The sequence below is a fragment of the Neoarius graeffei genome, chromosome 16, assembly GCF_027579695.1.
Source record: "Neoarius graeffei isolate fNeoGra1 chromosome 16, fNeoGra1.pri, whole genome shotgun sequence".
Lineage (NCBI taxonomy): Eukaryota > Metazoa > Chordata > Actinopteri > Siluriformes > Ariidae > Neoarius > Neoarius graeffei.
Window position 1 is genome coordinate 52,251,602 of NC_083584.1, and position 12,302 is coordinate 52,263,903.

Genomic DNA, 12,302 nt, shown 5'->3' on the forward strand with positions numbered 1-12,302 from the left:
AAAATTAATACTCAAAAGTTTTAAAAACATTGCTAGCGCTCTTGTTACATTTTATGATCATATTTTGCTATGTTGTAGAACCATACCATATAGCTCCATTCCTAGTCAAAACATGTAATTAAGAATATGTAGTAATGAAATGCAGCCCTTGACACAGACAATAATGGCATGGTGCATTGTAAATGAGGATACCACACTGACCTTTTCAAAATAACAAAATAAAAGCAACAAAAATTAGGGACATATAAAATTAATTTTATTATCCTTTTTTTCTTAATTTCTACAGTGTAGTTGCTTCTCTAGACACCATCATAAAATACAGCAGCCACAGTTTCAGCCGGACACTGTCTGCTTTGTGCCCGAACTCAATATATAAGTACTGGATGGAAACAAACAAACAAAAAAAAACAAACCCAAAATCCAATTCTGTCTCTGCTTGGTATGTTGTAATAAAAGTAAAAATAAGGGCTTGAAACGGAGTTGAGTGCGCTAATCCTCATCATGGTTGTGCGCCAGCAGCAGCGGTGACTTGTGTGGCCAAAGCACTGGACGAGGGGATGACAGGAGAAGCGGTCATGTTGGCCATAGGTTGCGACGATGACATGGATGTGATCCCTCCTAAAGCAGAACAGGACTAGAGTTTAACAAGACTGTTCAAGGACAGCAGCACACGATCAGTTCAACTAACCTTGTAAGGCTGATTACCAGTTGGGGTAATCTGAAAATGGACTGAATTTAAAATGGCTCTGGGAAAGTTTTACCAGTCATCATGCTGGAGGTGCTAACAGGAGTGGAACCAGTGGACAGCCCTGATGTAGAGCCCATCCTTGCCTGATCTTTTACTATGGGATCTGTAAAGGGACAAACAATAAATACTGACTGCTTAAAGACAGACAGACTGCCTCTAAAACAAACATGAGAATTTATTTAACTTAGTCAACCACTAAACAGTACACAAAAGGGTACAATAACCTTTAATCCTTCATGAAAATAAGCTCTCGCATATAAAAATCCCTTACATATTAAGCTGTAAGTGAAGTTCACAGCATTGAGATGTCTGCATTAACCAGTCCTCTCAAACTTGCATTAATGTAGTCTGCAATTAATAGTCATTTGAACAGCAGTACTAAACAATTACTCCTCACCAAGTCAGAAGTTGCAGGAAATCAGAGAGATTTCAGAGGAGCCACTGTTAAACAGTGGGTTCAAATATCCCCCGTGCGTGAACACACACAACGAATGTTTAAAAAAAAAAAAAGGGAGGTGGGAGTGGGTGGTGTCCAGTATACGACACCCATTATTTTTTATGTTGTACTACTGTTACTATCAATAAACCTAGTGGTAGAGGCATAAAAGGCCAGAAACATACTCAAACATTATGCAGTAGAGAGCTGGTCATATGTTTACTGTGGTTCAAAATCATTCCAATTTCGAAATCACGTCTATCCTGGTACATCTCCAGGCCCCCCAGACTGTCATACTGGAGGAAAAAGGATCCACTTTCAGCACTGAGCTGTACAACACTGGTTAGAATATGAAGCAGTTCTGGGTGCTGAGCATAAAATGTTGAGGCTGGGTGTATACCACTTGGGACAGAACCTACATGCAAACAGTATTTTTTCCATGTTCTCATCCAGGCAGCTATTTCAGCTGAATCGAGCTGCAAGTCAGTCAACATGCAACTCAAAGGCAAAGATGAAGGCCAAAGGATACGCAAACTATTTCTTGCAAATTCAGATGTGTTTGATCCAAATGAATGCCTAGCCAGTTCTTGCTACTAGGACTCACAGAAGTATGGGTGCTCCATGGCCTCCCGGGCTGTGAGGCGAGCTTGATGGTCATAGCGCAGAAGTTTGTCCAGAAAGTCCAGGGCTTCAGTACTGACCAGATGCTGGTTCTCACTGTGCACAAACCTCTCCCACCTCTTTCTGGAATGTCTGGAGGAAAGGGAGCATGGAGTAGGCAAAGAATTTAACGAAATAAAAACAAGGATCTTAACGCCTTGTACACAGTACATCACAATGCTTAAAAAAAAATCTATATTAAGATCCAGTATAAACCAAACATTGAAGTCTTACCTGCCCAAGATGTCATTGAACCGTGGATCAAGTTCTATGTTGTATTTGTCAATATAATCATATAGGTCTTCTGTGCCCAGAACTTTGGCAATTCGTACAAGCTGTAAAGACATGACTCATTTAAGCACTAGAGAGTGAAATTAGCACATAATGCACTGATGCAAAAACCACCAGTCAACAATAAGACTTTAAGCAAATTAACAAAATAAATGCAATTTTTTGATCCACATTCACTGGATATGAGCAACCGTGCGCTCGGATTGGCTACTCTACTACTAGAATATCAGCTCATATACCATGAGTAGAGAAAAACAAAATGGCAGACTGTATTGCTCAACCAACCGAGGACGAAATAAAAACTCAAAAACACCCCCCCACACACACACACAAATAAAAAGCAACAAAATATGGAATAAAAAGTATTTGATGGTAATAACATATCTTTTTTTATTTTTCAAGAATTATTATGACAGCATTTTTCACAAATTGCTACTCACTGATTCTTGAAACTTTGGCAAAAACGTGTCCCACTAAGAAAAGTGCTAAGTCTGTTGGAAATTAATAACATTTTCATAAATAAAAAAAATTAAAGTTATAATCAGGGGGTCCTTTGCACATATGTAAGGTTCTTTTATAGGATTGTTTTTATTTTTTATTAATTTAATGATTATATGCTGGCCACTGCCTACAAAATCAGTTGTCCTCAGATAGGAGCTAATCATTTCAACTTGATTAAAAAAATAAAAAGTAATAATTTAATTGAATAATACCTTTACTTCATGAAAGAATACATTGTTATATGTATTCACAACTGCAAACGGTGAGTTTTGAATGATGCTTACTATTATTTTGTGGTTGCTCAAAATGTGTCCCACATATTCGTCACCACCGTCAGATATTTACAAAAAGCAATAAAATCAGGCAACTAAAAGGTCAACTATATTCCTGAGGACCCTCTTTTCAAACTTTCAGCTCTATTGCATGCTTCCAGATTACTCAAGCTCCTGTAAGTTTGGTATTTTCTCTTAAACTTGTTCATATTTTTGGACACTACTACAGTCACAGCCATAGCATGTCAACACCGCCACTTTTGTATAAAAAATATTAGATTAGATTTTGACATAAATGTATACTTTTTAAGAAGAGGTTTGAAGTAGCTAGCAACAGAGGGAAAACAAGATGGCTAATGTGAACAACTCCTGCATATCATGTGAAAGAGTAGGTTTTTGTCACCACCGTCAGATTGTGCGTCACCACCGTCAGACAGAAAACCTGACGGTGGTGACAAAAACCTCCAAATGGCCCTCAACGGAGGCTAGAACATAACTGTTGATCACAATAAATACCAATATGACATGTGATGTTTCATTAACCTCTTTTATATTTATATAATTCCTCCTATACAGTATTTCTTCCCTATTGTCCAACCCTTAGGGGATGTAGTGTGCCTTTCTTCTCTCTCTCTCAATTCACTATTATGCCATGTTCATTTGGCTTATGTCATTTGGGATGCACATAGGGCACCTACTACCTACCTACAGTATATAGCACATAGTATACAGTGTCCCTTCTCCAATGACTAAAGCCAAATGGAAATGGAATGACCTTTAACCAAATCCAACATTCATAACATCTCCCTCAATTTCATAGTCATTACACTCAACTTTGACTTTATGTATTTTAGGAAGTTTTGGCTAGGCAGCAGCTATCAGTGGAGGAGAGAAGGAGAAGAAACATGGAATATCAAAAAAAGTGCAGAGAGAAAATACACAGTGACGCAGAGCTAAAGGAGGAATACCTCAGTAAGGGAAGATTAAAAATATCAATGACTTGAATGAAAGGGAAAAGAGAAGTCAGAGAAAGGCTTGGAAACGTAGGCAACAAGTATCAAGAGAATGTAAGAGAAAGGTCTCAGATCACCCAGAAACTCCCCCAGATAGCCCAGTGGATCAGGCTATACACCAGCCAGCTCGAAGTAGGCAGGCTATAGCAGGAGAAAGGGAAAGAAAGAAAACAAGAAAAAGATACTCTAGAGAGATGAAAGCTATGAGAAATAAACTTCAAGAGGTAATAAAGGACAGGAACAAAATGAAAAAGTGTTGGTTACGAGAACAAGCTAGGAATAAAAAAAAACACAAGAATCACCAAGAAAAAAAAAAAACAGAGCAGCTGCTGCAGGGAAGCCAACTCAAAACCCCCACTATCAAGAAAACGTTGCTATTCTATTGATATTGCTTAATTGTACCTTAGGCCTATATTCCTTGAAAAAATGTTATTACATTGCTCAGGATTGTTTTTTTTTTTTTGACCAAATAGTTAAATAAAGTTGTTAAGCAAAAAGCCATTGACTTTGGAATTGAAATTTGGAATTATGTGTTGTAATGAGGCCACTGTCACCACCGTCAGTTTTAAAGTCACCACCGTCAGAGGGAGTTTTATTTGTTTTAAATGAATATGCTTACAACATGTTTCTTCAGTGCTGTTGAGTTATGAAAGTAATAGTCTCTTTTAATGCAAAAATAAGTTTGTTAAATAAAAAAAACATTACTTTGTCTCCTTAGGCTGAAAGTAAATATTGTATAATATTAGATCTTTAAAGGAGTACACGTGAAACTGTATAAAAATTAAATAAAAGTGAATATTCAACTTTTAACAGTGTACATGTGTGCCAAGAATGCCAGATAATGATTTAAAAACTCTAAATACATATTAGACCAAATATATACAAAATAATTTGCTTTTTATTGTGTCTGATGGTGTTGACAAAAACAAAGTAATAGCTGAAAAAATGAAAAAAATACAAAATGAGGAGCTTGCACATTGCTGAACGGCCAAGGCCTTGTCCTATAATGATATACCTTTAGATTTTGTAATTTAAGTAACTTTTTATTTTCAAAATTAAAACCTGTTTTATCCAAAATCCCAAGAATCAGTGTACTGTCATTCTGCCAGTTTGTTTACATTCTAAGCAGAAATGATTTCATCAGACGTTTTGTATGAAGTAATTTATTGAATTTGCTAAATAAATAAATAAATGCTCTTTCTCTCAAAATCCAGTGAATGTGGATATACGGTAATAAAACATTTATTATCAGCTCATGTACGACTTCATTTTGTGGAATAACTTAACTGTTCTTCCTGCTTTAAAACCACAATCTGTCCCTCAAGCACATCTGGAAATGATGTTTTTTTTTAATTTTTAAAAAAAATATTTTTCTTTTATTGAATCTTCTCCAAGAATACAAAAAACAATGTCAATCATTTTCAATGTCAAAAATTGAAACATGACATTTGCACGCAAGTCAGGGTACATTCAAAAACAGTCGGTCTATAACTAAGAAGAAGAAAAGAAAAAAAAAGAAAGAAAGAAAGAAAGAAAGAAAGAAAGAAAGAAAGAAAGAAAGAAAGAAAGAAAGAAAGAAAGAAAGACAAAAAAAAAAAACCATTTCCATTAATCTAACAGGTTGAAAGCGCCTAGGAGGAGAACAGTTCTTATGGCTTTGGGGTTTGATGAGCCAAGTAATGAGTCCTTGTATATTTTTAATTCACTCAAAAAAACAGAAAGGAGAGGCTTGCTATTGCTGAATTTACATTTATGTATATAATATTTAGCAAGTAGAAAAATTAGGTTTAGGATGTAAAACACACTACTTTCTTCGCTACTAAACCCATGAAAACCAACTACAACTTGCTTAAAAGAAAAATCAAGGTTTCGTTTAAACCTTGTACACAGAAATGATAAAAGCTCTGTCCAGAGTTTATTGGAGTATTCGCAAGACCAAAATAGATGTACAGCGGATTCTGGGGATCCTCCACAAAATAAGCACGAGTCATAGAGATCTTTTTTCATTCTTATGATAAAACTCTTAGAGGGATGGATGTTTTTGCACTCATCTCCCTTAGCGTTGCACAAAGCCAAAAGATAACATTAAAATTGGGGGGGGGGGATGTAATTATCTTACTGGCTTCTTGCAACACACTAAGAAAAGGAGACACGAGGGCAAAAACGTAGTTTGTAGGGCTGGACCCAAATAGTCAACTATCTGGAAATTTGTTTGTTGGATGGGTATTCAGTTTTCAATTTTGGGGCTTGGATATTCAGGTTTTTTTTTTTTTTTTGCCATGTCAATTCCATGTTATTTGTATAGTGCTTTTAACAACAGACATTGTCACAAAGCAAATAACAAAAAACACCACCATCACTGTAGAATAACAGAATCCTTAAGAATAATAATTTAAATAAATAAATAGCCTTTAATTAAATTGAAGGATGTGTTGCAGCGCTACACCATTCATCTCAGTTGAGAACTGAGATGCTGTTCCTTATCAAATCAAATTCAACACCTACACATACATTTTATATACATATATGTGTGTGTGTATGTATGTATGTGCGTGCGTGTATATACAGTATGTTTGTAACAACTCGGAAGTGCGTCACATCTACATCATACATGGGACCACTGGTCGAAGAAGGCAAGGAAAGGGGGACAACCTGGAGTATATTTTAAAATAGGAATGCACTTTCCCTCTGTAAGAACTTAGAAGCATAAACATTTCTGAAAGCGATTCCTTTCATCTAGTCCATTTATTTCGAATGGTGAACCGAATTGTATACACTCACCGGCTATTTTAATAGGAACACCTGTATGCGTAGTGCGCTACTGTTACACTCATTCTTACAACACAATGACACAGTGACTACAGCCTCTGTGAGGCAGTAGCCACAAAAACCACGCAGTTTGTTTTATTACTGAGAAACCTGAAAGGGTAAACTCCTCTTGTCCTGAAGACTCAGGTCTTCATTCATGTTTTTCTTTATTATTTAAGTCATTTCATGTCTTAAAGTAATGATGGATGTCGTTTCTCTTTACTAAGTTGAGTGGCTCTTGACATATGGATTACTACAGCTGTGGAATAGGGCTATTTACTGTATTTTTATTATTTACTATTTACTGTATTTTTATTAATTACTATTTACTGTTTGATGATTTCAGGCACATTAAGAACACGAAAAATTCCACTAATTAATTAGACACACCTGTTAATTGAAAAACATTCCAGGTGACTACCTCATGAAGCTGGTTAAGATAATGCCAATAGTGTGCAAAGCATCATCAAGGTAAACACTGGATACTTTGAATGGTGGCAATTTAGAGTAGTCAGACTGATCTAATCCACATGCCTTTGGACTGTGGCAAGAAATGGAGCACCCAGAGGAAACCCACACAAGTCCGAGGAGAACATGCAAACTCCACATAGAAAGGCCCCGGTTGACTGGCTAGTTTGAACACACAACTTTCTTGCTGTAAGGCAACAGGGCTAAACACTGCACCACTGTGCTGCCCATAATAACCTCATCTCATTATCTCTAGCTGCTTTATCCTGTTCTACAGGGTTGCAGGCAAGCTGGAGCCTATCCCAGCTGACTACGGGCGAAAGGCGGGGTACACCCTGGACAAGTCGCCAGGTCATCACAGGGCCGACACAGACAACCATTCACACTCACATTCACACCTACGGTCAATTTAGAGTCACCAGTTAACCTAACCTGCATGTCTTTGGACTGTGGGGGAAACCGGAGCACCCGGAGGAAACCCACGCGGACACGGGGAGAACATGCAAACTCCGCACAGAAAGGCCCTCGTCGGCCACGGGGCTCGAACCCGGACCTTCTTGCTGTGAGGTGACAGCGCTAACCACTACACCACTGTGCTGCTGCCCATAATAATAATAATAATAATAATAATAATAATAATAATAATAGCCTAAATACATTAAAGAATTAAAACAAACTTTTAAAATGGAGCATTCTGAGTACACCAAAAAATTGATATGACTCAATACTTATAAGATTCAATAGCTTCTAAACACTTAAAAAAATACTTTCATCACTGCAAACCACAAGATCAGTCCAGAAAATATGGAATTTTTCAATACAACAGACCACAAAAGCATCCTCATGCATTGGTTACCATTACCACGGCAGACCACTATTCCGGTCTCATTGTAGTAGGGAAACCCCTGTGTATTGTATATACTGACTAGTTGAGAAGTCAGATTCCCCAGGATTTCTGTAATGTAATTTAGATAAGGACAATGTTATGTTAATTCGGGTTATGCATCTCTTTCAGTAAATGTTGGTGGATAAAAATGTGAATTTACCCATGTTCAGTTTATTGTCCCAAGTGTTACTATGGTACACACTAGTTCACTATATATCCTTTTAAAATTGTGTACAGTTTATACTGAATTTATCACACAAGTTATTTAGTGTTAATGGTATTTCTTATACAGGCTACTATATGCACAATATAGCTATCTATGAAGTTACACAGTGGTGAAAGAGTTAACCCTCTGGGGTCTGAGGGTATTTTCTGGCACTAATGATTTTGGCATGCTCTGATTTTGTTGTCAATTTCAACAAATCTAAGCAGTATTTTTGTATTCAGCGCAATTTCAGCTACAATATGTAGTATGTATATCATGATTGTACTTTTAAAAGTAACAGATAAATGAAGACGTTGTAAAAAGCAGTTTTAGAACTGTGTTGGAATGTGTGAAAAGACATGACCTTACCCATTGTGATGAACCGTTTTGGTCACTTGAGGTTATTCTGTTCAGTCTTAAGAATGTATCGAACACATAAACTTAAATCTGCTCCATTAATTTGGACAAATTTTTTGATGGCCAGTTAATTATGTCCTATTGTTTTGGGATAAAGAGTTAGCAGTGGGAGGGGTATTCAATGAGAAGAGCAAAAAAATTCCATTCCATTCAATGAGAAGAATGAAAACCCCTCCCACTGCCATCTCTTAATCACATCAGGTCAAGTGACCAAAACGGTTCATCACAATGGGTAACGCAATCAGCTGGATCAAGCAGAAGTTCAAAATGATACTGCTCATCAGTGCTGCAGATCTCAAGATTTAATTGAATCGCTGTCCTGAAACTGATTCACTGTCCTGAATCATCCGAAGTGCCTCCTGAGCATAAAATCCACGTGCCATCTCGCAACAAGTTTTACCTCCAAACAAGTTGCCTAAACTATCTCATCTCATTATCTCTAGCCGCTTTATCCTGTTCTACAGGGTCGCAGGCAAGCTGGAGCCTATCCCAGCTGACTACGGGCGAAAGGCGGGGTACACCCTGGACAAGTCGCCAGGTCATCACAGGGCTGACACATAGACACAGACAACCATTCACACTCACATTCACACCTACGGTCAATTTAGAGTCACCAGTTAACCTAACCTGCATGTCTTTGGACTGTGGGGGAAACCGGAGCACCCGGAGGAAACCCACGCAGACACGGGGAGAACATGCAAACTCCGCACAGAAAGGCCCTCGTCGGCCATGGGGCTCAAACTCAGACCTTCTTGCTGTGAGGCGACAGCGCTAACCACTACACCACCGTGCCGCCCTGCCTAAACTATGGCCGACATATTTTATCCTGTTTATGGTGGGTGTTCCCACTGCAAAAGAGAAACCAAAAGAGTGAAAGTGATTATCATGCCATTATCATGTAAACAGTCTTTTATGAATGCTTAAGTAGGCATTCAGCATGTCAACTCTGGTGTGACTGAGTAAAGTGACAAGTTTTATGTTTCATTTAATTTAGATAATTTAGTGGGCACATAGGAAAGTGTAAAGTTTCCATCAATATGTTTATCATGCTTGTACGATAAAAACTTGAAGATATTTATCTAAATACATGACCAAATCATTCTAAACCTGTCAAGCTTCACTGGCGAAGCTCTCGACCCCAGAGGGTTAATGTAAAGTAGTATGTCTAATGCAAAAGTGTAATTATTCTCTGAACTCAGAATTATTCTCCGAATTATTCTTCACCCGCCCCCCCCCAAAAGGTTGCCATTTGTGATTAAATAAGAAAATACTTAAGTGCCTTTCATTTGATAATTACTGCAGTGATTATTCATTGATAAACCATGTTGGAAGACGTATCCTATGCTCATGGAAAAGATGTTACTGGGCTGTGTCAAGCAAAGATAACAACTGAGATATCTGCAATGACTGGAATTGGGTAAAGAACTATCCAACACATTATTAAATCCTGGAAGGATAGTGGTGAAGCATCAACTTCATGGAAGAAATGTGGTTGAGAATACTCCTCACTGACTGTGACTGGAGATCACTTAAATACTTGAAATTGAATTGTAAAAACTGACAGTTAAACTCACAGCTACAGTGTTTTGCAAAAGTATTCATCCCCCTTGGTGTTTGTCCTGTTTTGTTGCATTACAAGCTGGAATTAAAATGGATTTTTAGGGGTTGGCACCATTTGATTTACACAACATGCCTACAAATTTAAATGTGAAAATTGTTGTTTTATTGTGACACAAACAATAATTAAGATGAAAAAACAGAAATCTGGAGCGTGCATAGGTATTCCCCCCCCCCCAGTGTCAATACTTTGTAGAGCCACCTTTTACTGCAATTACAGCTGCAAGCCTCTTGGGGTATGTCTCTATTAGCTTAGCATATCTAGCCACTGGGATTTTTGCCCATTCTTCAAGACAAAACTGCTCCAACTCCTTCAAGTTAGATGGGTTGCGCTGATGTACAACCCCGATTCCAAAAAAGTTGGGACAAAGTACAAAAATTGTACATAAAAACGGAATGCAATAATTTACAAATCTCAAAAACTGATATTGTATTCACAATAGAACATAGACAACATATCAAATGTCAAAAGTGAGACATTTTGAAATTTCATGCCAAATATTGACTCATTTGAAATTTCATGACAGCAACACATCTCAAAAAAGTTGGGACAGGGGCAACAAGAGGCTGGAAAAGTTAAAGGTACAAAAAAGGAACAGCTGGAGGACCAAATTGCAACTCATTAGGTCAATTGGCAATAGGTCATTAACATGACTGGATATAAAAAAGAGCATCTTGGAGTGACAGCGGCTCTCAGAAGTAAAGATGGGAAGAGGATCACCAATCCCCCTAATTCTGCGCCGACAAATAGTGGAGCAATATCAGAAAGGAGTTCGACAGTGTAAAATTGCAAAGAGTTTGAACATATCATCATCATCTACAGTGCATAATATCATCAAAAGATTCAGAGAATCTGGAAGAATCTCTGTGCGTAAGGGTCAAGGCCGAAAAACCATACTGGGTGCCCGTGATCTTCGGGCCCTTAGACGGCACTGCATCACATACAGGCATGCTTCTGTATTGGAAATCACAAAATGGGCTCAGGAATATTTCCAGAGAACATTATCTGTGAACACAATTCTCCGTGCCATCCGCCGTCGCCAGCTAAAACTCTATAGTTCAAAGAAGAAGCCGTATCTAAACATGATCCAGAAGTGCAGACGTCTTCTCTGGGCCAAGGCTCATTTAAAATGGACTGTGGCAAAGTGGAAAACTGTTCTGTGGTCAGACGAATCAAAATTTGAAGTTCTTTATGGAAATCAGGGATGCCGTGTCATTCGGACTAAAGAGGAGAAGGACGACCCAAGTTGTTATCAGCGCTCAGTTCAGAAGCCTGCATCTATGATGGTATGGGGTTGCATTAGTGCGTGTGGCATGGGCAGCTTACACATCTGGAAAGACAACATCAATGCTGAAAGGTATATCCAGGTTCTAGAGCAGGGGTGTCAAACATACGGCCCGCGGGCCGGATCCGGCCCGCCAGATGGTTTAATCCAGCCCCAGACTTGTAGAGAAAAAATTTCTAAGGATGTCAAAAAAAGTAAATCTCTAGCCCATTCCTGTGACAACTTATGAATTTTTAAAGAAATAACCGAAATGCTCAATTCAGCCGCTAGGGGCAGCCAAAAAAAGCAGCACTGACATAAGAGATCAGGAAATAAACAGCACATTTTAGCAACGTGCCCAGATATGCTGTCTGATTCCATGAATGGCAGTCTTGCCTCACCACTATTAAGTTGCTATCAAAATTATCAAGAGTGATACCCCCATTACCAAAATGTCTGTCAAAAAGAAGAAAAGTTGACGTAGAGTGCAGAGTTTTCCAGGAAAAATTGACTGAGTATTATTTATTCACAGAGGTGAATACAGGGCGGCACGGTGGTGTAGTGGTTAGCGCTGTCGCCTCACAGCAAGAAGGTCCGGGTTCGAGCCCCGTGGCCGGCGAGGGCCTTTCTGTGCGGAGTTTGCATGTTCTCCCCGTGTCCGCGTGGGTTTCCTCCGGTTGCTCCGGTTTCCCCCACAGTCCAAAGACATGCAGGT

At 38.4% G+C, this 12,302-nt stretch overlaps 1 protein-coding gene across 4 annotated transcripts in view; it reads right to left on the bottom strand.

Annotated features, from left to right (window-relative positions):
- Positions 1 to 234: 234 nt before the first annotated feature.
- The window catches only part of zgc:86598 (STKc_CK2_alpha domain-containing protein), a 103,723-nt gene continuing 91,655 nt past the window's right edge, over positions 235 to 12,302 (bottom strand). For all 4 annotated transcript variants that reach the window (XM_060943160.1, XM_060943159.1, XM_060943158.1 and 1 more), the window contains 4 exons: positions 2,079 to 2,179; positions 1,789 to 1,937; positions 762 to 851; positions 235 to 618 (listed from right to left, as the gene is read on the bottom strand). In XM_060943160.1, the coding sequence (XP_060799143.1) occupies positions 500 to 618; positions 762 to 851; positions 1,789 to 1,937; positions 2,079 to 2,179 (459 nt within the window). In that variant the 3' untranslated portion in view covers positions 235 to 499. The remainder of the gene's footprint in view (positions 619 to 761; positions 852 to 1,788; positions 1,938 to 2,078; positions 2,180 to 12,302) is intronic.